Genomic DNA, 26,692 nt, shown 5'->3' on the forward strand with positions numbered 1-26,692 from the left:
AAAGAAAATTGTATTATGATTTATGAATGAGGAGGTCCTCCATGTCAAAATAGGCCGGGCCCCAAAGCTCTGCTGTATAGCATACCATGCATTATTTTGAAGTACAAAACAACCTAACCTAATTTATTTATTTGCAAGAGAAATCCATTTCAATTTAATTTCTGGGAGTTGTTAGTTTCCTTTTCCGTTAATTATTTCTCTTTAAAAAAATGCTCCCTTCTCGTCCTTTTCACAGTAGTGGTTTAACGTCCATAATTGTATACAAACTTTATAATTAGTTCGTAAAAAGTATATAAAATCTTTAAAAAATAAACGATGAGCTGATAAGCCACGTAAGCCAAGACCAATTTCCAAGAAGAAGAAGCTTGCCTGTTTTTTATAGGACGCTCTAAAACTCTCTTATTAATGGGTATGATTGGTAACGTAGCCAAAGCTTTTAATGAATAATGCAAAGCTGTAAGAAAAAACTTTAAGTGAAAGCTGTACAAAAAATCTGAAAGTAAAACTTTTAATAAAGTTTTTGGTAAAGTTTTTGTGATTGGTAAACTTTAAAACTGTATGTTTGTACAGCTTTGTACCGCTTTGTAAAGTGGTTACCAATCAATACCAATACCTTGTGTGTATCAGATGATTCCAAAAATTTCTCTATATCTCACTTCTGAATAAAACCACCCCAACCAAAAAAAAAAATGAATAAGGAGAAGAATACTCTAGATAATTACATATATCTCTCTCTCTCTCTCATTCTCTTAAAGTATGTACTCTCACTATTTTTAGACAATATATAAACTTAAATGCGATCACCCTTTTCTGGCTAGCAGCTGATATCATGTTGAACCTCATTAGTTTCCTCCGGCGTCGACTCCGGAAAGCCAGAATCTCCGTCAACCACCACCGCTCTCGTGATGGCTCCACCCTTGGTTCCCCTGAACGCCATCATCATCATCATCATCATCATCATGTATTTTCATCCGCAGCCGCCATCCACCCAAACCCGGAGAAAGCCATCACAGTGGCCACCTTCAACGCTGCTATGTTCTCCATGGCTCCCGCCGTTCCCAACAACACGGGTTTGCTGCCACTCCGCTCCAAGTCATCCGTTGACCGCCCCAAGAGCATACTCAAGCCCATGAGCCCCGCCTCCTCCCCTTCTCATCATGACTCCAGAAAACAACAACAACTGAGGTTTGCCAAATCCAGGCTAAGGAGGGTTTCTATCAATCTCCCCGACAACGAGATCAGCCGCCAGCTCAGCTTCCGGGAGGATCCTCAGCACTCTCCCCTCAGGGCTTCTTCTCTCTCTTTCTCCGGAGAGATCGGTCTCAGGAGCACCAGAACGGCTCTGGAAGTGCTCAGGGAGCTAGACGCAGACGTGCTGGCTCTGCAAGACGTCAAGGCCGACGAGGCTGATCAAATGCGACCACTCTCGGATCTCGCCGCCGCGCTGGGGATGAATTACGTCTTCGCCGAGAGCTGGGCGCCCGAGTACGGCAACGCCATTCTCTCCAAGTGGCCCATCAAAAACTCCAATGTTCTGAGAATCTTCGACGACACTGATTTCAGGTTTATATACATATATTAATAACTAACTCCTCTCCTCTCTTCTTTATCAACTAATTAAAGCAAAGAAAACAAAACTAGCTAGCTCCTCTGTTTCTCTTTTGTAACTTTTTATAAAAAAAATTTGAGTCAAAGATTATATAACTTGTTACTACGTACGTACGTAGTATTAGTTACCTTCTATTAAGATTTAAGAAGCTAGTACTGTAGTAATTAAATTAAGGATAGATAGAAATATTGTGGGTTCAATCCAAATCTTTCTTTTATCTAAAAATTATATTATAAATGGATTATGATGTGCGGCGACTTTTGTACCAATAAGAACCTAGTAGTCATGGTCGTCTCGTGAGAGTATCAAATACATTACAAACACATATGCACAAACACGTATAAACAATGCACACTCAGTTTTTTTTTCCTGTGAATTGACTCTCATAACAGCTGTATATTCTTAGGGACAGCTTCGAATGTCAATACATATACTTTTGTCTGAATTTTTATTATTGTTATTTTTAGTATAAAGATATCTCATGGCCGGGGCTCCTGTGACATATTTTCTTGGCAAATTTCTTTTTCTACCAAATTCACAATAAATAAATGTTTTTTCAAAAATTATATAATTTTAATCAAAATGGTGGCAGACAGAGAAAAAGGTGGTGGTATTATTTGCGTGTTAGTTAGTATAAATTTTGTTTTTCTTGTAAGAAAGATACCTAGCTTAGCTAGTGCGTACGCGTTCGATTTTGTTGCCCCTTAATAGATAATTATATTGTTAATTAGGGTTCATTTGATTGATATTTTGATAATAGGAACGTGTTGAAGGCGAGCATAGATGTTCCGGGGAGCGGGGAAGTGGAATTTCACTGTACTCATTTTGATCACTTGGACGAGAAGTGGAGAATGAAGCAAGTTGATGCTATTATCCGATCTACCAACGTACCTCACATACTCGCTGGTGCTCTCAATTCTCTCGACGAATCCGATTACTCCCCTGAGAGATGGACCGACATCGTCAAGGTAATATATGTATTTGTTGTATACATTAACATTAGCTAGCAATATATATTATGCATGCATCTAGTATAATTTTAAGCTGTTCGTTCGTTTAATTTCAATGAATCAATCTAATATATAGTACTACGAAGAGATGGGTAAGCCGATACCAAAAGCGCAAGTGATGAGATTCTTAAAGAGCAAAGAATACACTGACGCTAAGGACTTTGCTGGAGAATGCGAATCTGTGGTTGTGGTCGCCAAAGGCCAAAGTTAGTGAGCGTACCGTCAAACAACTGCGCTAGCTGTTAATTAATTTCTTATCTTGGTTAATTAATTATAGTCTTAATCACCAATGAAACGTATGACAGGTGTACAAGGGACATGCAAGTACGGGACACGCGTTGACTACATACTTGCTTCCTCGGACTCACCGTACCAGTTCGTGCCAGGGTCATATTCGGTGTTGTCTTCAAAAGGAACCTCGGACCATCACATAGTGAAAGTCGATGTTGTCAAAGCTAGATCGATCAACGTCGACGAGCAACGACCGATTAGACCCAAACAGCAGAGAGTTTCAACGACTATGTATAATAATAACTCGTCTCTCACAAAGGCCTCGTGGAGGACGCATTACTATAAGGCGTGAACAATCTCTAGATTATATATATAGTACTACAAAATGTTTACATAACACGTACGTTTTTTTTGGGAATGCTTATTAACACAATTTGATATCCGTGTATCATAGCTGCGGATGTCTCTGTGCTGGACCATGAAGTCTGATTTACTTTCGCCTAGCTATTTTTTTTTTTACATTCTTTTGGTCTGTTTTAATGTTGGCTTGTTTAACCGATACGTATTTATTGTATGCATGAGTGAATAAAAAAACTCTTCCTTACTTTTATCATTTTTTAGTTTCTCAGTATAATGAAGATTAACTTTCTTTAATAAATTGACGGAAAAGGAAGAAGAAATGGTCCAAGTTGGTGAGTTGATAAGATATGACTTTGAAGCTAAGACCTTAATTTGCCATAACTGTGACTCGAGTTTCTATACGGCCTCGAGCTAAGTTAACTTCATTCGCAGGCTACACAACTGTAACATGATTTTATAGATAAATGTCCTTTATTTGTAGAGGCAAAAATAGATATAACCATTTTTATCGATCGTGTAAATAAATCTCAAACCATGTTGTACTTGTAGGTGCAAATATATTAAAGAAATTACTACACCAAGTAATGGATGACTGAATACTGGGGACAATAAAGATAAAAAATAAATCTCTCCACATATCTGATACTAGTATAGGAAAGCAATAATAATGAATCGGCCGGGTAATACGAGTACTCTTGAAGAGTCTTCTCTGTAAGGTTTTGGTTTCTTTGAATATACATTCTCTCTTTTGTTAGCAACGATCGAGAAGACTCTTGCAATGAAAGATTACAGTTACAGAGGATATATATAGGAACTATGGAAAACATCAAAAATCTAAGGATCCGCCTTTTGAACTCGAAAGTGCGTATCAATAAGACAATTAATAGAAAGCGAGAGGGATTGATAACAATTCATTAAAAAGCAAAGAGGTTCAAGATTGCTACTTTAGGTCCCAATTGTTAAATAGATAAGAGAACACCTAGTAAAAATAACATCATGTGGACTATGGATTGACCACAGCTTGGATCTGCTCCAGTGTCTTCCCTTTCGTTTCAGGCACGATGACAATGACGAAGACGATGGCCAGGGCGTTAATGGCAGCGTAAATGATGAAAGTTCCTGCAGCAACATATATTGTTTTCATTGTTTTAGGATTGGCAGGGAAATCTGAGATTAAAGTAAATATGATTTGAGAGAGAGTTACCGTACCGTAAGAGCTCCAGGACATGAGGAAGTTGAAAGTGTAAGAAACGGCCCACGCTCCAAACCAATTCACCAGCGTCGCCATGCCTCCTGCTACTCCTTTTATGTTTATGGGAAATATCTGCAACAGTCGGAATTGGTTTATTAAATATCTGATATTATATCAAGTAAGAAGTAATGTATAAATTAAGTCCCTCTCAGGGATGACAACATTTAATTACCTCAGACATGACCACCCACGGCATGGCTCCCATGCCTGCTGAGAACGATCCTATGTACACCTGTTCTCACCCCACCCCACCATTTTACTTTTGGTGCTTGCTAATCAACAAATCAATTTGTGTTGCTGAAAATATCACTTACCATAATACCAACAACAGCCAGGACCGGGACTGCTTCCTGTGCCAAGTTGTGAACCTTGAGATAGAAAGAGACTGCTGTGATCAAACAACCTACCACTAAACCTGTCGCAGAAACCTGCCACAAGTCATTCGAGTTAGTTATGTTATGTTCTGTTATGATCCTCTCTGCCAAAATCTTTTGAAGGCTCTTTTTGTTTATGTATATACCAGTAGCAACGGCTTTCTTCCGGCTCTGTCAACTATTGGTGCATTAAGCGCAGTGATTACCACCTGGTTTGGTTTGCGGACAAATTTAAAAAAGAGAGTAAGAATCCTTTTGTAGACTATAAATTAGTAGAAAAATAATAAGGTGGGGGAACCTGAAGCACAGCATATATTATCATCCCAAGTCTTGTGGGGAAACCTGACGACACAAAAGATATGGCTGATTAGATGATACAAGTTAATATATAAATCAAGAATCTCTATGTATTAATATTATATTACCTGCTTGCTCAAATATCGAGCTCGTGTAAAAACATATTCCGTTGATTCCTCCAAACTGCTGAAACACCATTAACCCGAATGCTATCTGCTCCAACAAAGCATGCAAATTGGTGATTTGAAATCGTGGCCAAATAATTAAGATTTGATATTTAATTATGGTGAAAGAAAGTGTGTGTGTGTTACAAGAACAGAGCGTATGTATCTCCTCTGAAACAAATCCAACATCTTAGCTTTCGGTAGCCTTTCCAGAGTTTCGATATAATCCTGTCAAAAAAATCATTGAGATATATATGGTGAAATGAAAGGCTTGTTACAAGAACAGAGCTTTTTTTTTTTTGATTATTTCATCAGATTATGATGAGATTCAAGAAGACAAGAATGAAGATTCCAAAACCTGAATCTCTGCCGCCTCCTGCGAAATATCAGCCTTCTCCCCTCGGAGCTTCCTCAGCGCAGCTTCAAACTCCGCATCACGCCCCATCTTTGCCTATGATAACACATGCATGTACGACTAAATTTCACAAGAAAAGATGCATGTGCGTGCCTTTTATTTTACGGTGACTTCTTACCAGCCATCTTGGAGACTCAGGGATTAAAAAGAGGCCAAGAAAGGATGCAGCGCATGGGATGATTCCTGTAGTCACATTGCGCATTATTACATCACATGGAGTCCTACTTGCTACTTAGGGTAGGGAGTACATAGATTCCGTACCTATTAATGCTAAGACCCTCCACGTCACTAGTGTGCCTATAATGAAGGAAACCGACACTCCAGTGCAGATCAGAATCTGCAACACAAGAGGGTAACTTGGATTCAGAGTTCCCTAACACAATAAGGGAGACGACGACACAAAAGATCTTCTTTACCTGATTCAGTGTGGTTAGAGCCCCTCGGAAGGTTTTAGGTGCAATTTCTGCTATAAATATTGGTACCTACCATCACCTTATTAATTATTAGCATGGATATATATAGCTAGATGTTGAATAAATAATATATCAACCTGAGGGGGCTCACCACATAGGAGAATGCTCCCATTCCATATCCCGTTGCCAGTCTTCCGAGGTCCAGAGTCACTACTCCCTTTTGAATGAGACACCATTTAACAGAAAGAGAGATACATTAGGCACAGAATATATATATATATATATATATATATATATAAGAGCCTCGTAGGCACTTTTTGGGATCATGAGTAAGACCTTGGCAAAGAAGATTGCTAGCCACCCGACTACGCAAAATGCAGAAGAAACTCTCATCGCCTGAGTACAAATCCACCACAAGTAAGTAGGCATATAGTCAACAACAACAGAATTAAAGGCGGCTATGGTAAAAAAAGTTCACTTACCCCCTTTCTTCCAACTAAATCAGCTATAGGCCCGCTTGTTATAGCCCCAATCATTGCGCCAAAAGTTAGTAAAGAGCCAAAGAGTGAAAACTGCGGAATCCAAGGTAGAGAAAAGTAAACAAGTTTCAGTGATCAGTTGAAGCTTTACATTCTTTCCTTGAAGGATTATGTATGTACCTCAGCTATAGTCAGTGAAAGGTCATTCCTAATTGCAGCCTGAGTGGGTGAAGAGAACCCCGCCTGAATCAAAACAAAATTTTAGTATAAAGTTCATCAGGTGAAGAGAACCCCGCCTTTTTAGACCAGTTGGTGATACTTCCATGGATCTAGCTTCACTTACACAAGAGCCAAACGCAAAAGAGCCACAGACCGCAACAAATGTGCTGAGATAAACCATCCATGGCTGCTCCGGTTTTGATCCAGCCATATCCTTGTGCACCAATGGTTCTCTGACGCCATCACTAGCCTTGGACATCTTCATGTATTATTATGTATATCTCCCTTGTGGACTAGTACTAACTCAAAACTGCAAAAGAGACGAAGCCTGAAGCAAAAGTTGAGTAAGGAGACAGAAACATACAAAAGAAGAGCAAACTGGAAAAGGGGAGGACGAGATTTAAAGATAACTTTTTTATAGGTAATAGTGACCCTTTAGGCAAGAAAGCATTGTGAGATTTGTTACGAAAAGATGAAAGCTGTTTTCTGTCTTTTTCCTGAATAAATATAAGAGCAAACATGGAATAAAATCCAAAATTTGGGTCTCATTTTGTGTGTGATAACCATTAGATTAGAATATAGCTAATGACCATGTTGAGCCACTTGGGGGGAGTTCAAACAAAATTTGAGTACATAAACTAATATCCATATCCATTAAACGAATACTCTGTGTACTAACAAACATAATCTGTAAGATACATACTACTAAGCAAATTCACATTAAAAAAAAAAAAGATGTCTTACAAGAAGTAAATCTGAATACGCAAATGCATTCAAACACATGCTTTTAGTGGCTGGCGTGGATTGGACAGAGACAGACACGTGATGTCTTTGGCCTCTTGTCAAAAACTTGATCTCAGTTTTTTTCTGGGAATCCTATGAATTCATCCAAGAAAACAGAAAATATCAGGCAGAGATCAGATCTGTCTTCTTTATTCTTTCTTGTTCACATCCGAACACGTGACTGTTAATGATATAGCGATCCTACTTGCTTATGAGTTATGTAACTCGATCGATCCTTGAAGATAAAATTAGCAGAAAAACATAATAGAAGAATTAAAGATAACCCACCAGCAAAATTTGATTGTTATGACGGTAGCGGAGGGGAATACACCGGAGAGAATCAATGAAAATGCTGTACGTGTATATCTCATCAGGGACCTCCTCCGTATCTTTCGTGTCTTACTTTTTCTATCAAGCTTTTGTCGCCTTACATGTGATACGTACACTAATTCAAGAACCTGTGTATAGCATCCGATAAAAAAGTTCAAAAATGTTACAACGGGTGACTTTATTGGAACAACAGTCTAAATACTACTATACGTAAGTGACATTCGCACCAAAAAAATGAAATGAAATGAATGCACACTAAACTAATATCTACAACAGACAGAGGTTACATATTTGTGTTCCCAGAGGGTCCAATATCATCACCTCCGAAGGAGAAGGCCTGATATCCCGTGGGGCTAGTGAGCTTCCCTGAGCCGCTGCTGCTACTAACAGAGCGGTCAATCTCATCCCTACAAGCCACCAGAGGGATTGGCCGTTGAGGTATAGAGATTACAGTGAACTCATTATTCTCCAGCATTTTCACCACTTGATCCATTGTCGGTCTTGCGTGGAGCTGAGGGTGAGAGCACAGCACCGCTATCAGCACATACTTCTCCAGAACCTCTGGAGGTCCCTTCTCTGGCATCCCGTCTTCCACCACGTCCAGTGTCCTGCCTTCTCTCACCAGCGACCATGCCCAGTCTGCCACTGACACAGGCTGACCCTCCTCGTCTGTCACGATCGCCTTTCTCCTGCTCAGAAGCTCCAGAAGCACCACTCCAAAGCTGTACACATCGCTTTTCTCTGTCAGCTGACCGTAGAGTGCGTACTCTGGCGCCACATATCCCATTGTGCCGGCCACACGGGTGCTCATATGCGTCATTCCTTCGGGGTTGAACTTGGCCAGCCCGAAATCGGCAACCTTGGCTTCGAATCTCTCGTCCAAGAGAATGTTGCTGGCCTTGATGTCCCTGTGGATAATGGAAGGCTGTGCGCCGTAGTGAAGATAAGCGAGACCTCTGGCCATGCCAAGTGCGATCCTCTGCCTTAAGGGCCAGGAAAGCTGAGTCTCCTTCAAGTCTCCAAAGAGATGGTCGTGAAGACTACCGTTAGTGACAAGATCACACACAATGATCCTCTGGTGGCCTTCGTAAGGAGTGGTTGCTGTACAGTAGCCTCTGAGGGCCAGGAGATTAACGTGGCGTATGCTGGCGATGACCTCGACCTCGTGAGCGAAGTTCTCGTCCCCTGTAGCCGAGCAGTTCTTGAACCTCTTAAAAGCAACCTGGGTGGCGTCGGGCAAGACCCCTTTGTAGACGTTCCCGTAACCTCCCTTGCCAATGATGTTGTGGCGTGAGAAGTTGTTGGTGGCTTTCTTGATCTCGTCGAAGCTGAATTTGACAAGAGTGGTGCTCTCGCTCATGGAATCTAGCCTAGACTGAGTAGGCTTGAAAACTATCTTCTTCTTCTTCTTGAGCCGCCGGGAGTACAATAACCAAGCGGTGATACCCAAAGCAGAGGCGACGAGAGAGACAGACAAGGAAACTGCAATTTTGAGCTTCTTGGCGTTATTATTATGACCACCGGAGGAGGAGGAGGCGTAATCGAGCTGAAACAAGCATTTGGCGGTGCCAGAGTCGGTGGGACCGAAGGAATTGGCGAAAGCAGCGGCGTAGATAGAGGGGAAGGCAGAGCAGTCGGAGACATTGTTACCGAGGGAAGGGCCGTTGAGATAGGCCTGAACGGCGGAGAGGCTCTGAGTGCAGGAGGCGCAAGGGGTATTGCTCTGGAGAGAGGTGTTACAGCGGATGAAGGTGGTGGAAAGGGAGGAATTAGGGATGAGGGATTCGAAGTGAGACCTGGTGGTGATGTTCATGCATCCCTGAGAGATCCACGGCGTCTTGAAACCACACTTTGATCGGACATCGAAGGCAGGGAGAAAATCGGAGATGTTAGACTGAAGAGCATCCCAGCAAGAGGCGGCAGAAGCAGCGGGAGGGAGGAAGGAACCTGTTTTACGGAGATGGTTAGAGTAAAGAAGCCGTAGCCCTTGGAGGAGGTACTGGCATGTGTTTGGGCCATCCGGTTCTGGACGGCGGAACGGTTGGAGGATGGAAAAGTCCAAAGGACACGACGAAGAAGACGAGTTCTTCTTCTGAGCGGCCACGAAAGACGAGGAGAAGGAGGAGAAGAAGAGGATCAAGACGACGACGGCGGCGATTCCACCACGGAGAAGCAACATCTATCTATCTATACAAAAATCTTCTTGCCCTGGCAAAGCAGACGAAAAAGAAAGACTTACTAATTAGTATTTGATTTGACAGGTCCCCCAACCCAAGAGAGATTCTTTTACAGAGTCTTCTTCCTTCTCTCTTTCTTCTAGTATTAAATATTAATTATTATTCCTCTTCTAAATAATGTCTAATCCAATCTTATTAGTCCCACCTAAGACATTATTAGTAATAATAATCATCTTGTTGCATTGCATGAGAGAACTTTCCAATCACTTTCTTCCTTGGATATTAGTCAATGCGTCGGGTCGTCTCAGTGCGCTCGCTAATCTCATGAGTGATGATGATAATATTAATTATTCTTTTGATTGGAACCCCCTGAAAAAAGGTCTTACTTTCTCATTTCTGTTTCGTAGTATTTTTACAAGCCTGCCTATTTGCATTCTTGTTTTCTTTATTAAATGTTTGTTTGACAAAATTTATATTAATATAAGTCCATCCATAATAAGATCACCTGGGATTGGGAACAGTCAAGTCTTGTTCATACATAGCTGCTCACAATTACTACAACTTATACTACTCTACACGTGACGTGATGGCGGCCGGCCATAAATAAACACCGAGTCCCCCGTATATTCCATTTGACCAATGAAACTAATCAAATTACAAATGCACGCACATCAGTGAACAATGTTTCTTCATATGGGCCTCATAACTGAAAAGCCCAAAAACAGCTGTTTGAAGAAACCCATTAGAACGGAAAAGGGCCGAGGAACAAACCTCTCTCTCTCTCTCTCGACGGTGTGGTTCCAATCTTACGAACAAGCAACGGTGATCGGTGGATGGAAGAAGAGGTGCGTATGTCGCGACTTGGGATCTCGAGCTCTCAATCACTCAAGTCTCCATGAAGAAGCGCATGTGGAGAATCTCACTGATAACCCAAATCTCTGATCTGCTGTGCCTATCTCGCGGCTCTTCTTCAACATTGAAGACTCTGACCCCATTCTCCTTTACCCTCTTCAGGTCCCCTATACACCCTCCCTTCCATCAATCCTCTGATTTTACTTCCGGCTTGAAACACCAATTGTTGCGCTACTCTCACGATTCCGATAAGGTTGCTACTGTTTTGGAGTCGACCAAAATCCAAGGCGCCGCATTTGTTGAGCTCCTCCGCCAGTTACGTCCGTGGCCCGTTTTGTCTCAAGTGGTAAGCTTTTGACTCTCTCTCTCTCTCTCTCTGTATTCGAATTCAGGAAATTTACTCTCTTGTTTTGTTTTTTTAAATCCTTATTTGCTGCTGTGTGGTGTTGCCTTGCAGGTCTTCGACTGGAGAAGAAACAAGGCACTACGCGATGGGGTTCCTATGACTGCTGATGAATACGCCAAGGGTATTACTATTTCTGGTAGATTGAAGAATGTGGATATGGCCCTTTCCTTGTTTGACGAGTCTGCAAAGACAACCTCCGTCTACAATGCTTTGATGGGTGCTTACATGTGGAATGGTTTGGCTGATCAATGCAAGCAGCTCTTCCTTGACTTTGAAGCTCAAGAAGAGCACTCTACCCCATCAGTCTCAACTTATAACATCCTCATTTCAGTTTATGGCCGTTTGATTATGGTTGATCGAATGGAAGCAGTTTTCCTCCAGCTTCAACAACTCAAAATCCTTCCCGATTCCAGCACCTACAACAACTTGATCGCTGGGTATATCTATGCTTGGAGTTGGGATAAGATGGAATCAACTTTTCAGATCATGAAGCATGGCGGCCTCGTCAAGCCTACCCTTGCCACTTACTTGCTGATGCTCAGAGGGTATGCAAACTCGGGTAATCTGGTTCGGATGGAGGAAATGTATCAAGCTGTGAAGCGTCACGTTGACAGGAATGAGATTAAGTTGCTCGAGTCCATGATATGTGCATACTACAGGAGTTCAGACAAGGATAGGATCAGAAAAATCAAGACTTTATGTAAGCTTATTCCCAAGAAAAGTTACAAGCCTTGGTTGTATGTGCTCTTGATACAGCTCTATGGACAAGATGATAATCTACACGCCATGGAGAACTTCATAGACCAGGCTATTACAAAAGGGCTCCAGATAGAGACAGATGGGATTATGAGATCCATTGTGGCAAGTTACTTCAGGTGCAATGCGGTAGATAAGCTTGCCAAATTCGTGCAGCGTGCTCACTCTGCTGGATGGAGAATGAGCAGGTCGATGTTCCATGGCTTAATGCTCATGTATGGAACTCAAAAGCGTTTTAAAGAGATGGAAAATGCGCTCTCTGAAATGGAAAGTTTTAACATAAGCCGGTCCAAGAAGACTCTTTGCATTCTGCATAGAGTATACGCAACGCATGGACAGGAACATAAGGTCAATCAAGTCGCAGGAATGATGTTAAAGCATGGACATGATTTCCCACGAGAGCTACCTGAAGCTATAACTGTCCCTGCATCAGGAACGATGTAGCAATTTTCAGAACCTCATTGTTGACTTCACATACCTTGCATGTTAGCTCAGCTGGGCAGTATAGTGAAACCCGATAAGAATCTCTCAGCAGTAGAGTAGGAATTATGGGAAAATAGGATACATAATTGAAATGTTGGAAGAGAGATGAGTACCAGCAGCATTATGTTAGGAAGGATTGTCTGCATTACTCTCTCACATCCAGAGGGATTCGATTAGCAAAGGAATTATTAAACCATTGTTGAAAGAAGAAGTTAATATATGTCTCCATTGGCAGATGTTTGTTGGTTGTATACAGTGTAAGTTGTTATTTTGTCATTGTCTTTCTGTTGATAGGTATCAAACAGCTTCCTTGTTTGCTTGATTCTTTCATTAATACAACAAATAGTGTTTGTGAGAATCCTTGCTTGTCATGTTGGCAGACCATTCTCCAGTTATTACATACAACATTATAAAATTCACAGGTAGCAAAAAAAAACATACATACTTATCGGCTCAGTCACTACGGAAACTGGATTTTACTATCATTCATTCGTCTGTCTCTTCAAAGCAAAAAGCCTGTGTGGATCTCATCGAAGTATTGGGCTTTTACTAATGTAGTACGTTATAGTGGGCTTTATCGGTGGTTTGGGTTTTCAATTTTTGCTGTTTTGTTTTTAAAAGGAAAAAAAGAAAGAAATGGTCTAATTGAATAATCCCCCGGCCCCGGGGGACAAAAAGCCATTGCTTAAACCCTAAAACCAGCCTCTTCCTCCTTCTTCCTCTCTGCGCTGCTTTCTTCTTCTTCTTCTTCAAAGCTACTTGAACAGCTCTCTACTGGCTGGCTGGTTGGGTCCTGTACTACTGAAATGGAGGAAGAGCTTCGTGTTCGGCTCAATGAGCATCAAGTGTCAAAGGTTTTTCCAGTGAAACCAAAATCAACGGCTAAACCTGTTTCCGAATCGGAGACTCCAGAATCCAGATACTGGTCCTCCTTCAAACCTCACCCCGTTCCTAATCTCGTCTCCTCCGTCTCCGCCTTGGCTTTCTCTCCTGTCCACCCTCACTCCTTGGCCGTAGCTCACTCCGCCTCCGTCTCCCTCTTTTCCTCCCTCTCTCTTTCCTCCTCCCGCCGCTTCTCCTTCCGTGATGTTGTCTCCTCCGTCTGTTTCCGTTCCGACGGCGCTCTTTTCGCCGCCTGCGATCTCTCCGGCACTGTCCAGGTCTTCGACATCAAGCAACGCATGGCTCTCCGTACCCTCCGCTCCCACACCGCGCCCGTCCGGTTCGTCAAGTATCCCTTTCAGGACAAGCTTCACTTGCTCTCCGGAGGCGACGATGGAGTCGTCAAGTACTGGGATGTCGCCGGATCAACCGTCGTCTCGGATCTCCTTGGCCACAAGGACTATGTCCGCTGCGGTGATTGCTCCCCCGTCAGCGATTCTATGTTCATTACTGGCTCTTACGATCACACCGTCAAGGTTTGGGACGCCAGAGTCGACAAGTCCAAATGCATCGCCGAGATCAACCATGGACTCCCTGTGGAGGACGTCGTGTACCTGCCTTCCGGTGGAATGATCGCTACCGCTGGTGGTAACAGCGTCAAGGTTTGGGACTTGATCGGAGGCGGCAAGATGGTTTGCTCCATGGAGAGTCACAACAAGACCGTCACCTCTCTCTGCGTCGCCAGGATGGATTCTGCTGAGACTCGACTTGTGAGCGTTGCCTTGGACGGATACATGAAAGTGTTTGATTACGGGAGAGCTAAGGTGACTTACTCTATGAGGTTTCCGGCTCCTCTCATGTCTCTCTGCCTTTCCCCAGATGGTTCCACTCGCGTGATCGGAGGCTCTAACGGCATGGTCTTTGCCGGCAAGAAGAAGAAGAAGAATCTCAGCAGAGATGCGGCGGGGGAGAAGAAGAGTTTGAGTCTTTGGAGTGTGAGGGGCCAAGTGGATGAGACTAGAAGAAGGGCGCTGAGGCCGACGTATTTCAGGTACTTCCAGAGAGGGCAGAGCGAGAAGCCATCCAAAGAGGATTACTTGGTCAAGGAGAAGAAAGGATTGAAGCTCACAAGACACGATAAGCTGTTGAAGAAGTTCAGGCACAAGGAGGCTCTGGTCTCGGTGTTGGAGGAGAAGAAACCGGCTAATGTGGTCGCAGTGATGGAGGAATTAGTGGCAAGGAGGAAGTTGATGAAGTGCGTGTCGAATATGGAGGAAAGCGAGTTGGGAATGCTGCTAGGCTTCTTACAAAGGTACTGCACTGTGCAGAGGTATTCAGGATTCTTGATGGGATTGACAAAGAAGGTTTTGGAGACGAGAGCTGAGGACATCAAGGGTAAAAACGAATTTAAAGGACTTCTCAGGAACTTGAAGAGAGAGGTTAACCAGGAGATTAGGATACAACAGTCTCTTCTAGAGATTCAGGGTGTTCTTGCTCCTCTGATGAGAATTGCTGGGAGGAGTTGATGAATCAATGCAAGTTTTGTTTGTTTCTTTTTTAATGCTTTCAGTTTTTTTTTTTATGCTAATGATATGTCATGGTAATCTAAACTTTGAAATGATGGATTTATATAACAAAGAGCAGTTTTGTTGGGTTCCATAACTGTATCAACTTAAAGCAAACTTTAAAATACATTAATTATGTCCACGAACATATAGACTGATGATAAGAGCTTTACCCGTCAGTCTCCCTTGGACCGTTCGCCCCTAAGCGCTCTCCGTCGTGCAGCAGACCTAATCGTCTCGATTAGAGGAGCGTCCTCGTCTATCTTATCTTCTCTGTCTGACCCGCCACTGATAGACTCATCCTCATCACTTTCGCTTTCCTCATCAAACAGTCTCTTTCGCTCTGTTTCCTGACGTTTTCTTGGCCTTCCCCTGCGTCTTACAGCTGCTGCTTCCTTGTCGTCTGTGAAAAATTGCAACACGGACGGATCATCATAAACCGAGACTAAGTTTGCAGACATATAACATCATACTCATCTACCTGCATCGATTAAACCAATCAGATCTTGGCGACTGCACATTACATACCTTGTAAATCCTCGTTTTTCAAGCATTTCTCCTCCAAGGTCTCCAAGAAGGTAAAGCAAGGACGCCATCCGCTGGGATCTTCGTCTGTATTAACATGCACTATACGCCCTTGAACGTCCCTCTTACTGTTCAGAGCAAACAAGAGCACATATAATGTTATTTATTAGTAGAGAGCTTCCTACTTCCTCAGAAAGTCGTGAGTCTTACATGTCAACGATGTCAGGCACTGAGAGTTTTGTTGCAAATGGAAGGATAGCAACTTCCAGAAACAACAGTTGCTTTGGAGCGTCCCTAAATACATACGCAACACCTTCCTTTACCACACTCAAAATCTCCAATCTGTATTTGTTGCGAGCAGCACCGATATACATTCCTGAAAGCCCACTTGCAAGCTCCCGGCACACTTCAAGACATTTCTCTGCTCTGGATTCTTCACCGCCACTAGAAAGTTCAGTTGCATACCGTTGATAGGCCTGCCCAATTACATAGTGTCAGCAATTTGCTAAGACTACAAAACTTCGAATCTTCTGAAAATAATAGTTGACCATTATATCATCTTTGTCCCAAGCTTACCCTTTTCAAGGATTCCAGATAGATATTAGAGATGTCATCTTCTTTTTTCCTTAAGCATGTTATAAAATTCTTTATGATGCCTGTTACACAAGGTCCATGCATACCAAGATGCGATATTATCTCTGGTCCTAGATAGCCCTGCAAAAGAAAAGAATCCATTAAATTTTTTTTGATGATATGTGGACATCAATCAATACATCGCAGGTGTCAGTACATAACTAAGATATTGCAGCAATGTAAATGCACTTGGTGAGTACCTTCGGCACTACATCACTAATAACCAACTTGCAGGCAGCAAGGGCTGCAACATCTATATTTGTCTCTTCAGCGTAGTCCTTATTTTCATCCTCCTCATCTGTCTCATCTGTGTCAAAGCCAGGCAAAAATTAATATGTAATTCGGAAAATCAAGAAATGACTGGGTTTTGTAGAAAATCAGAACAAAGAGTCACCTGAGGTGTTAAAAATTTCTGCACAGAGTTTCCAAAATTTCTCAAGCAAAACACTATCAGGACAGTATCCTAATCTTTCAAGTTTACTTGAGTCAAAATTTGACTTTCTAAACATACACCATTCTTCTCCAAGTATAGCACAGATCTGCAGGATTAAAGGCTTCATTTTTCAGGTGAAAAGTGACTCATTCCTTGATAAGACAAGCACATATACGGAATGAAATGTGTAAATAAACTGGAATGTCAAAGAGTCTTACCCTGAGAGATAATTGGATACCATATTTCCTAGATTCCTCAATTCCATTCAGGAAGTACGAAAGCTCCTCAAACAGGGTATCGCGCTTTGATATAAGGGATGATACGGAAGCTTCGGAGACAGCTTCACAATTAATGATGGAGTGCAGAGACCACGTCACGTACATTTTCATATTCAGAAGCAGGAAACAAATAACCTAAGAAACCATGACCAACTATTCTATTAAGATGTGAGATACACAGAAAAAAAGATAGTAAGAGCTCTAAAACCAATTTTTAAGCACCTCTTCGTCCAAATTTCTGAAATTATGGAGCGCGAAAGCAATATCATCGTAAATGTTCTCAACAAGCACAGGCTTTAACAATTGAAGCTCATACAACCTTTTCAGGTTTACAAGGAGGGAGTATTCATCATTTCCATCCTGCACAGGAAACAGATGTAAAAATTGCATCTATAAAGATGAGTATGAAGATAGATGGCAAAGGAAGCAATGTGTACCTTTACTTCTTTAATTGCAGAAGTAAGTTTCTCTAAAAGCTCATCTTCAAGATCTTTAAGCTTCCCACGGGAAAAATCTTGAAGCTCCCCTTTACTTTCTGACGCACAAAATGTTATAGCTTTGACGCAAGATCTTAGTGTTTCCTTCTCCCCGTGTTTGAAAAAAGCATCCTTTATGAGTCGGACTGCAGCCTTAAAACTCTGAAACGGGACAAAATGTAATTTTCACTGAGAAAGGTGAATAACAAGGAAAAAAGCATCATTTTAGAAACAAAATACTTTTGTACCTGCTCCTGCCTTTTAAGAGAATAGAGCTCAAGTTTCATAAACATAATAATCTCGACCAAAGATGACACTTTGGCTTTGTCAGCCATGAATTTACGTAGAAGCTGTGGGTAATTCTTCATCATGGCCACCGTTATGTCTTTCCTATTGTTTTCAAACATTTCCTGTTCAAAGCATTGAAACATCAAATTCGTTGTCTTCATAACTGAAAGGGAAAGAGTGTACAAAGAAGCACAAATGAAATACAGTGCCCTATAAGATCCTTTGACTGTATTTTGTCCTTTCTAGTTTAGTTCAAGAAACAAAAAAAAACAAAAATATATGTACTCATGCTTCTACAACGTCATATCATCAGAACAAGAATTTCTCAGAAAGAAGAAAGACATAATCTTACTCGCTGAGCTTTACTGTGATACTGCTTTCGATTATCCGTTGAAGGAATTATCTTCTCCCCGACAGCCTTTCTGATTGACGCAAACAGAAGTCTGATCAAGTTTGTTGAGTCCTCATCAGTAGTAGACCCAGTCCGAGGATTCTGATCCAAAAGCATAGAGATGATACACTTCCAGTCCTGTAAGAAAAGCAGCATCATGAAGATGATATAAAAACTGTAGAAGGTACACGTCAAAACTATAAAATTAACGTGCAATAGTGAATAGTAATTTCTCTTAAACTCTACCTTCATGGCCTTCATGTACTCCCAAACATCATCAATTACATAAACACTTAGAATCGGATCTGTGGAGAACTCCCGTAATATTTGTAACATTCTGAAGATATGGATCTCAGAGGAAGAATCTTCATGACCTGAAAAATGATGTAATAACTCTGAACCTAGTTCTAAGAGTAAAAGAAACTCTACTGCCAAGGACTTGGACTATCACAGGGAAAAACCTGTAAGACTCGATGGAGAACTGTTAAACTTCTGTGCTATCAAGTGGTCATACACTAACTCTCCTATCGCACGTCTGATTTCTTGAGGTTGATCAATAAGCAAATCGTACAAAGGGCCTAGGTCATCATCAGGTATCAGCTGGTGTCTGTACAACAACAAAAAGCTCAGGTTTTAACTCATGGCATTTCAACAAATTTGTGGTGAAGCTTTGGTAGGGAAAATTATCTTGAGGGGGAATACCTTAGCAGTTGCTTTACAAGCCCGATAGCACAAACAGCTGCAGACATATCAACATCATCAGCCATCTCGATCATTCGACTGGAAAATCTCTCAGTGAATAGACCAAGGGTGGGGACGTTTTCATCTATCTCATAGAGTTTTCGCAGTGCCAAGAGAGAAGCTTTCCTCACTCCAGGATGCTTTGGATAATTCAATAAACACAGAGAAGATCAATGACTATTACGAACAGATATTTAATAATTCTTGAAGAGGGGGAAAAGGAGCTTACTTTGTCATTAAGCGTCCATCCAAGATATTTTAAGTACAAATCTTGTAAGAAGAGAGACGGATAAGACAAAATCCAAATGCCCAGAGACTGAATGCATGACATCCGAATATTGTTATCAATATCTCGATATCGGTGTACAAACAACCTTCAACACAAGATGTAATAATGATTTGAGTCAGCAAGTATCCATTTCTTTTCAACTCTTTTTGTTTTGCGGGGGTGTAATACTTAGCTGATAGCATAATCGGTATTCAATCTTACCCAGTGAAAATCTTTCGCATCATGTCCTCCAGTGTAGTTATCTGTTCATGAGTAACAGACAACCGTTTGTTGAGGGAATCTACACGAGGCCCGTCAGCTCTTTTTTTGCTTTCAGCATTCAATTGTCTTTGGGTGGTTTCTCGCTGTGAACCGAGTGTGTTTGCTACAGAAATGAAAGATGTGACTAGTTGGAGGCCCATTAGCGTGGCAGTTTGGCGGTAAACTCTAGGTGGAGTACTGCAATAGGAAAGAAAGACAATCTATGAATAGAATTCTATGAGCCACATTGTAACCACATATATTTGTAATGTTGGAAGACAAACCATGACAGAGCGATAATGTAGTCCATGCACTTGTCGAACAAGACTTTATCAAACAAAGGTCCATTCTGGCACTCGATAATCAAATTATCCCAGAATGAAACAAGATTTTCTTTGAAATTCTTGAGTTCCTTCTTTCTCGAACTCTGATAATCTTCAACCTCCCCCTATAGGCAAACCGAAAATCAAAAGAATATTCTTATGAAGCAAAAAGTATAAATGAAATAGTCAAAAAAGAAAAAGAAAGAAGGGAGCAATCCTATACCGCTCTAGCGAGATTAACAAGGGCAACGACAACATCATCAACATCAGTCTCATCAAGGAGTTCTTCCTTGATGGAGTACTTAGCACCGCAAGCCTACAAAATCCATAAGACGGAGGTAATGATATGGTTAGACTTAAAACATATGGTTCAATCAGCGACGAGAGATGCCCGGAACTAGCAGACTGAAATATAACGGAACAAGAGGAAAGTAGATAATTAAGTTCGAGTTACCTCAAAGAGCATTGACAAGAGCTCAGTGGTAGCAAGTCTGGGAGAGTCTTCATATCTTTCAACCCAAATCTTCACGGCTTTAGGGATAAGATCCCCGTTGCCTTTGACAACCTCTGTTGAAAAAAAAAATGAAAAGGGAATAAGGAAAAGCTAAGAGTACGAATCTAGCCAAAACAAGAAGTAATCAATGAAATTGAACTAAGGCCCAGATCTCGAACACCAAAATAGAGCAAAATTGGGAGTGTAGGGTTACCAATGAGATTCTGTTGAGGAGGAAGGGTGCGACTACGCTTGGGCTTGGGACGGGTTTCCTGGAAATCGTCGTCAGGAGAAGCAGCATCCTGGTCGCTGGCCTCACTGACGCTCCGCTCCTGATTCACTCCGCCGCTGACGTCAGCCTTTCCGGCCTCCTCACCACCGCCGCTGTCGTCATCCTGATCCCGATCTCTACTCCTTTTCTACACACGCACGCCCATCCATGGAAAAATCAGAAAATTCCCAAATCAAAATAAGAGGAAACGAGGAAAGAGAGAGACTCACCTGGCCTTGAGGAGGAGAGTCTTCCATGGTGTTGCAGACAGATTCCGATTCCTTAGCCTACTAGCTTTAGGGTTTCCTCAACTTTGGATGAAATAAAAAACCTCTCCCGCCCAATTGACTACTGCTGAGTAATGACGACGACCGATAAAATTCACTGAGACAGACTACTAGTCTCTTCCCCTTTTAACATTTCTATTTATTTTATTTTTATTTTATTTTTCTTGTCAAAGAATTAATTTAAAATTCATAAATTGAAGCTTTGAGAAAATTTGATAGTTTATTTCCATAAATTTAAATTAGCCACCAAATTTAGAGTTACACGAGACTAGATTTTGCAAGTTTGTAAATCTGGGCCCATCAAAGGGACTAATAATGATGTACAAACAAATCAGCAATTGTTGGCCATTTTTGGTTCGATGAGCAACGCATAGCCCTCCAGACCAGTCGAGTAGTAGCACTGTAAAATCTGAGATCCTCCATTTTCACATCCCGCATCCTCCCTCGGCTGCTCCGGTTCTCTCCTTCAGTTTGACGGGCCTAGGGTCGGATACCATTGCTGCTTTAACTGAATTGATTGAAAAAGTTTGGAGAAGGCTGGATAATAAACAATAGTATCATCTTTTTATTTGTATCTCAGGCTAAGCAAACGATTGTACTTGTATGTATTTCTGTATACACATTGCCGACGAATGTAATGATTCCATCAACAATCAATTATCTATAAAAAAAACATGCTTTACACCAAACAGTTTTGAATTAACATGTTCAAACAGGAAAAGTACAATGGTTTGCAACAAGATACAAACGACAATACATAAATATTACACATGTTAAAGCCTTTTTTAAAAAAATAGTCCTTTAAGAAAGACAGCCAAATCATTTTATACTAATAAACAAAAATTTGAACGCAACAGAAAAGTGCATTAACAAAACCTGTGGAGGGAGGAAGAGCACCACTCGGAGGCTGTCTGAGAAATTAGTCCGACTCTACAAATATCTGCAGTGAAATTACCAACGACAACAATATCCATACTGGTGAAATCAATATCCTGTTGGTAACTAAAGAGTGGGAAGCCCAGAATTAAAAAATAAAAAGTACACTGACCTCCATCTCTGGAACAAGTTCGTAGGTTTTCTTCTCCCTTGTGTCCAACGCTGTGATCCCAGCGATTTTTTGGACTCCCAGTTTGGAGGCAATAAGATTCTGCAAATATACAGATAAGGTTTTACGTTCTTAAAAGGATGAGAGCACTGTGGAGGTGGTCAGTTGGTCATACCAATTGGAAATCATTGGAGCCAAATGCCTCGATCCTGGGTAACATCTGCAAGAGTTTCACTGGTGTCAGTTCCCAGTATAATAAAAGCGGTATAGTGGTGAAACAGCTTCAACTAACAATTGCCAAGGTTTTGGGTGCAATACGCATTGCATATCCAACACGTGATTCACAATACTGATACAGTGTATGTGTGCGCAAAGTTCTAACCGTCTATGCTTCCTTAATTGTGGTGACCTTATAAGACAGAAGATTCACAGTAGGAATACAGAAAATTCAGATATGTTACCAGAGCCTGGAGACCATTGATACCAACCGGCTTCTCCATTTGCGATTCATCTTGTGACAGTGAGACCTCAAACGGTCCCAGTTGCCTATCAGTTTGGTTTGTGAGATTCAAGAAAGCCTATGAGAAAATAGTATACACTAAGTTTAAATCCACTGTAAATTCAATTAAATATTTGGGTTTAACAAACATTAGAGAGAACAAACAGTTGTATTACCAGAAAGGGTCTATTTAAGTGTATAACAGCTGGAACCTCTACAACTCGCATATTAATCTCTTTACGGCTGACTGGCTGAAAGAAAACAAATAGTAGTAGTTACAATGAAGGAACTTTGTTACACGATGAGGTGAGCATCCGATATGAAGCATAGAAGAACATGCAGAAATTTTATATTAAGCAAGCTTTTGTCAGATATAAAATGCAAGGTAGTGTGTATAGGACTGCTAAATAAAGATATATTCGTGCAACCTGAATTTTCCTAAGTTGTTCTAACTGCCACCAAATCTAAGACTACCATACAGATACCCTGCCTTAGCTTCTCCAGGTTGTCTGTTTACTTAAGACTATTGATTATATATGAACTGGTGTCAGAAACAAAAAATGGATGCAATATCTCAAAGCTCTTAGGAAACCAAATACATTCCGACTTGGAGCATAAACCGAGCAGAAAACAATCAACACATTCACGTCATGTTTTCACAGAGTAGAAATTATAAACTTACAGCACCAAGGATTTGTTGTGTTTGTAAGCGACCAGGTTCACCCAAATTTGTGCGCCATGTTATTTGAAATTTACCCAGGATATTACTTCCCTGGAATTTTGTTGGCCCGAAAACATCTGCAGATGGGTTTAACTTATAGAGATAGTTGTGGATACCCCCGCCAGAACGGATAATAACTGGAGATTTAGGTATCAATGCACTGAGATCACTGATACACAGAGAGGTGGAACAGAAAATTAGGACGATTTTGACAGATGAAGTGGCTAATGATGCACATAACGATTCTGGGAAAATCTGACAGACCTGGCTGGAGGATCTTCTGTTGAATGGCAATCTTCATTTTGTAATCTTACAGCAGTCCATTGCTTGGCAGGTTCAAAATCAACTTGGTCCATAAAGAGGTTAGCTTTTGTATGGTTCTCAATGCAAGCCTCTAAAAATGTGGTCTCCTGGTGTAAAAGATATAAGAGTTTCCCAAAATGGACAACACATGAGATCGTATTTTGATTTTACAACAACCAATACAATAAAAGAAATGCAGGTTCAGGAAATAAGGACGGGAACAGTGAATCTACCAACTCTTCTGTTTAAAAAAAAAAAGCTTTACCAACCAACGTGAATAAAAGATATGTGATTAAAATGACAAAGCAATATGCATCAAATTGTGTACAAACCTCCCGTATATGATTCATGTAAAGCACCATATTAAAGAAGTAGAGGAAAAACTAAAGCTTCGGACAAAAAAGAACATAGTCGAACATACCTTTACAACTCGAACCTGCACATCAGAAATATGCAACAGTTAGAAATTCGGGAAGAGGGGAGTGAAGGAATCGAGAAAGAAAAGGATCATGGTGTGTGTGACAAGTAGAAAAATCACCTTGGTCCTCACTGAAAGTGGGTTAGCGACGACAAACTTGAAAAACTGGGGAAGATATTTACGCTCACCATCAGCATCGTTGTACAGTGCAGAGCAGACCAACCTAAAAGAGGAATTGGGGTTACGATGGGCATGGAGAAACAGAAAATGACAAAGAAGAAGAAGCATAAAGAAAGTGAGAGTGAGAGAGTGAACACACGTATGAGCTCCAAGCTCTTTGACATCATGTTCCACAATGAAATCATAGCGTCCGGCGGTGCGTATGGATTCAACAGGAGACTTGGATGTATCAAGAAGTAGAATCCTCTGCCTCTCTGTCTGAATTTCTGCCTACAAATACATATATATATAGAATAAGAGATACATGAGTAATGAATTTGGTCCAAGAAGAAGAAGCAGTGAAATAACAATGAAGAGCAAGAAGAAGATGTCTAATACTACTAGGCACGCACTTATAATGGTTTAACTTAAGTAAAGATCGCACAATACACACTGGAAAACAAAACAAAAAGAATGAAGGTGAGGAGGAACCTTAATGGTAACATCCCGAACTTCGGAAGTGGAACTATTGTTGACGCTGATATAGCTACAGAATGTTTCTCCGAGATAGATCGCTCTGCAACAACAACAACAACAACAACAAAATCCGAATCAGACGACGACACATAGAGGTACATCAATTGAATACAACAGGAGAATAAATGTGTGTGATAGAGAGAAAGAGAGAGAACCCGAAGGACTGAGGAAGGAGCAGAAGACCAGAGAGACCGATGGGATCGGTAGGATGGTTAAGGAGGAATCTGTTACGGTAACTGAGATCGGAGTCGAGGGAGTCGGCAGAAGACACGTGGCGGCGGAACAAGGAGGCGGATGAGGGATCGTCGGAGAAATCCTCGCCGGCGAGAAGATCGAAAGGGTCAATACGGAGGGGTGGATCCACGTGGAAAGAAGGTTTGCACAGTCGCATCACCCTGAAGGCCAGCGAGTGCGGTCCCTGCGTCTGCGTCTGCGTCGCGCTCATTTCTTTTTTTTTTGTCTTCCTTCCTATTTTACCCCTTTTCCTTTGTATTAATAAATCTGTTAATGGGCCGCTCTCTCTTTATTAGGCCTCACAATATTGGCCCATGACACTCGTCGATCCAACAAACTAGCATTAATTATCTCCTGGTGATTGATTTATAGTTTATCTGTTACAATGGGATTAAAAAGTAACAAGCATATTATTTGTTGGTCATAAATTAAAAAAAAAAAAAAAGCAACTAAACAAACAAACAAAAAAGTAGCATACCACTATCAAATAAATATCCAAAAAAAAAAAATAAAGGGGAGAAGTTACTTTGCTTTATTGGTCAATAAAGACAAAAATAAATATAGTAAAAAACTACCAATCTTTTCTTCTTTTTGTTCTTCTTCTTTGGCTTTGTTTAGCCATGGAATATTTATGTTTCTCTTTTTATAATACAGTATTGGGAATCGATGTTAATTTCAAACCCAAGAAAAAAAAAAAGACATTGGGTTTTATTTTTGATTTGATCGGGTGAGCATTAATTAGTAAATTAGTATAACATTCTTTACAAGGAAATAAACCAAACCAAACCAGTGCACAACTGATGTCTCACTATTCTACCGCCAGCTAGTTGTTTGCTACTTTTTCAGAATCTCCCACCAATCCCTTAATTAGACCACTTCTTTGTTCTTGACAAAAAAAAAAAAAAAAAAAAAAAAGAGATTTCACGTCATGCCTTGTCTCGTGGTTCAATCGATGGTTGCGCTGCCCTTCCGTTTTCACAGTTGACGATGTATATTGTTGTTTGGAGTTTATTATACATTATTGCAAGATAAATAAAGAGAGGGCCGGGGGTGCACATCTAGTATCGACTAATTAATTATATGTTAACAGGGGTAGTCGATACAACAACAACAACAATTCATATATAGATGTGCATTAATTAAAAGGGAATAAGCTAAAAAAAAAAAAAAAAAAAAAACCCAGACAAGAACACGCTAATTAATCTAGATATTTTGCTTTCTCTCTGCTGTTGTTGCATGCTGAGAGAAAAAAAAAAAAAAAAAAAAAGACAGATCAAGATGCGAGACAAGCTTCCCAGAACATTCGACTTTGATCCATCTCACTGATCACCACGGCCAGATTTTCGCCTTGGCTTCTTCCACATGATCTTATGTAGCTATTCACCTCTCCTTCTCCGTCGTCTTCTTCTTCTTCCTCTGCGGCATCTCTCTCTTTCTTCACCGTATCTTCTAACCGACGATTTGGTGTGTGACTCGTCCACGTTACACAAGACGTCTCGCACGAACAACTGGCACTACAAGACTCATCATCATCATCATCATCTATATCCTTAACGCATTTATCATCGTCAACGCCGTCGTGGCCAGCTTCGGAATCTGCGGATGCTTCTAAGAGCAAGAACGCTGACACATCTAAAACGTTTTTGGTTGTGATATTATAATTCATCTTTCTTTTCTTGTTGTTGGTCGTCCTTCTGTTCTCTTCTTCTTTATTTGTCCTATAAACAGAGAATTCCGTCAAGAAACATAATATATATATGTAAACAAAAGTGGCCATTGTTATTGACGACAAATATAGAAATGCTTTATTTTTATTTTTTTTTGTTGTTGTTGTTTGTATATTTAGGAGGAGGAGCACTTTTGTAAATTTGTAATCCGTGATTCATTGGCTGCAGAAGACTGGAGTTTGTAAGCAAATGACGTGCGAGTCACTCTGTCTGTGGGGTTGGGTTTCTAGAAGGGCGGTGTATAAAATTAAAAAGAAAAAAAAAATACATTTAAACTCTACAACAACGTGCCTTCTTTCACCAAAAATAAAAATAGTGTGATAT

General features: G+C 40.9%; 8 protein-coding genes across 16 annotated transcripts; 3 read left to right on the plus strand and 5 right to left on the minus strand.

Annotated features, from left to right (window-relative positions):
* Window positions 1-500: 500 nt before the first annotated feature.
* LOC109133050 (uncharacterized) lies at window positions 501-3,454 on the plus strand. Of its 2 annotated transcripts, XM_087512854.1 has the most exons (4): window positions 501-1,563; window positions 2,370-2,577; window positions 2,696-2,825; window positions 2,925-3,454. In XM_087512854.1, the coding sequence occupies exons 1-4, from the start codon at window positions 830-832 to the stop codon at window positions 3,200-3,202; spliced, it is 1,350 nt and encodes a 449-aa protein (XP_087368980.1). In that variant the 5' UTR covers window positions 501-829; the 3' UTR covers window positions 3,203-3,454. The 2 variants fall into 2 exon arrangements, with proteins under 2 accessions (XP_087368980.1, XP_087368981.1); XM_087512855.1 differs by lacking the exon at window positions 2,696-2,825.
* A 652-nt stretch (window positions 3,455-4,106) lies between these two features.
* LOC104784493 (sugar transporter ERD6-like 7) lies at window positions 4,107-8,064 on the minus strand. 4 transcript variants are annotated; one of them, XM_087512863.1, is made up of 19 exons: window positions 7,895-8,064; window positions 7,568-7,699; window positions 6,948-7,133; window positions 6,785-6,847; window positions 6,608-6,697; window positions 6,462-6,521; window positions 6,277-6,342; window positions 6,129-6,194; window positions 5,974-6,049; window positions 5,831-5,895; window positions 5,656-5,748; window positions 5,445-5,525; window positions 5,262-5,346; window positions 5,135-5,178; window positions 4,983-5,045; window positions 4,777-4,890; window positions 4,635-4,694; window positions 4,420-4,534; window positions 4,107-4,329 (listed from the first exon to the last, which is right to left on the minus strand). In XM_087512863.1, exons 3-19 carry the CDS (start codon window positions 7,086-7,088, stop codon window positions 4,214-4,216), a joined length of 1,398 nt encoding a protein of 465 aa, XP_087368989.1. In that variant the 5' UTR covers window positions 7,089-7,133; window positions 7,568-7,699; window positions 7,895-8,064; the 3' UTR covers window positions 4,107-4,213. The 4 variants fall into 4 exon arrangements, with proteins under 4 accessions (XP_087368989.1, XP_087368987.1, XP_087368988.1 ...); XM_087512861.1 differs by having other exon boundaries at window positions 6,948-7,151; XM_087512862.1 differs by lacking the exon at window positions 7,895-8,064 and having other exon boundaries at window positions 6,948-7,151; window positions 7,568-7,785.
* LOC104784494 (putative LRR receptor-like serine/threonine-protein kinase RKF3) lies at window positions 7,949-10,485 on the minus strand. The gene is made up of 2 exons (XM_087512860.1): window positions 8,258-10,485; window positions 7,949-8,064 (listed from the first exon to the last, which is right to left on the minus strand). Exons 1-2 carry the CDS (start codon window positions 10,113-10,115, stop codon window positions 8,057-8,059), a joined length of 1,866 nt encoding a protein of 621 aa, XP_087368986.1. The 5' UTR covers window positions 10,116-10,485; the 3' UTR covers window positions 7,949-8,056.
* Window positions 10,486-10,747: 262 nt separating this feature from the next.
* Window positions 10,748-12,968, plus strand: LOC104784495 (pentatricopeptide repeat-containing protein At2g48000). Its single transcript, XM_010509523.3, has 2 exons — window positions 10,748-11,311; window positions 11,423-12,968. The coding sequence occupies exons 1-2, from the start codon at window positions 11,009-11,011 to the stop codon at window positions 12,569-12,571; spliced, it is 1,452 nt and encodes a 483-aa protein (XP_010507825.1). The 5' UTR covers window positions 10,748-11,008; the 3' UTR covers window positions 12,572-12,968.
* A 253-nt stretch (window positions 12,969-13,221) lies between these two features.
* Window positions 13,222-15,149, plus strand: LOC104788715 (protein SLOW WALKER 1). The gene has a single exon (XM_087512865.1). It carries the CDS (start codon window positions 13,417-13,419, stop codon window positions 15,016-15,018), a length of 1,602 nt encoding a protein of 533 aa, XP_087368991.1. The 5' UTR covers window positions 13,222-13,416; the 3' UTR covers window positions 15,019-15,149.
* On the minus strand, window positions 15,104-20,921 carry LOC104784496 (sister-chromatid cohesion protein 3). The gene is made up of 21 exons (XM_087512864.1): window positions 20,669-20,921; window positions 20,382-20,586; window positions 20,129-20,241; window positions 19,898-19,990; window positions 19,636-19,799; window positions 19,313-19,549; window positions 19,052-19,196; window positions 18,784-18,962; window positions 18,543-18,688; window positions 18,328-18,455; window positions 18,043-18,219; window positions 17,651-17,812; window positions 17,364-17,564; window positions 17,149-17,286; window positions 16,867-17,061; window positions 16,610-16,754; window positions 16,416-16,522; window positions 16,159-16,296; window positions 15,793-16,058; window positions 15,586-15,710; window positions 15,104-15,460 (listed from the first exon to the last, which is right to left on the minus strand). Exons 1-21 carry the CDS (start codon window positions 20,693-20,695, stop codon window positions 15,234-15,236), a joined length of 3,318 nt encoding a protein of 1,105 aa, XP_087368990.1. The 5' UTR covers window positions 20,696-20,921; the 3' UTR covers window positions 15,104-15,233.
* Window positions 20,922-20,926: 5 nt separating this feature from the next.
* Window positions 20,927-25,025, minus strand: LOC104784497 (uncharacterized). Of its 5 annotated transcripts, none has more exons than XM_087512870.1 (12): window positions 24,563-25,025; window positions 24,363-24,447; window positions 24,031-24,161; window positions 23,817-23,934; window positions 23,255-23,400; window positions 22,952-23,159; window positions 22,446-22,520; window positions 22,232-22,348; window positions 21,946-21,990; window positions 21,774-21,872; window positions 21,602-21,665; window positions 20,927-21,205 (listed from the first exon to the last, which is right to left on the minus strand). In XM_087512870.1, exons 1-11 carry the CDS (start codon window positions 24,850-24,852, stop codon window positions 21,645-21,647), a joined length of 1,335 nt encoding a protein of 444 aa, XP_087368996.1. In that variant the 5' UTR covers window positions 24,853-25,025; the 3' UTR covers window positions 20,927-21,205; window positions 21,602-21,644. The 5 variants fall into 5 exon arrangements, with proteins under 5 accessions (XP_087368996.1, XP_087368993.1, XP_087368995.1 ...); XM_087512867.1 differs by having other exon boundaries at window positions 20,927-21,233; XM_087512869.1 differs by having other exon boundaries at window positions 20,927-21,262.
* A 665-nt stretch (window positions 25,026-25,690) lies between these two features.
* Window positions 25,691-26,612, minus strand: LOC147943108 (uncharacterized). The gene has a single exon (XM_087450173.1). It carries the CDS (start codon window positions 26,416-26,418, stop codon window positions 25,915-25,917), a length of 504 nt encoding a protein of 167 aa, XP_087306299.1. The 5' UTR covers window positions 26,419-26,612; the 3' UTR covers window positions 25,691-25,914.
* Between the last annotated feature and the right edge of the window lie 80 nt (window positions 26,613-26,692).

This window comes from Camelina sativa, chromosome 5 (genome assembly GCF_030686135.1).
Source record: "Camelina sativa cultivar CO46 ecotype springtype chromosome 5, ASM3068613v1".
NCBI classification, from domain to species: Eukaryota; Viridiplantae; Streptophyta; class Magnoliopsida; order Brassicales; family Brassicaceae; genus Camelina; species Camelina sativa.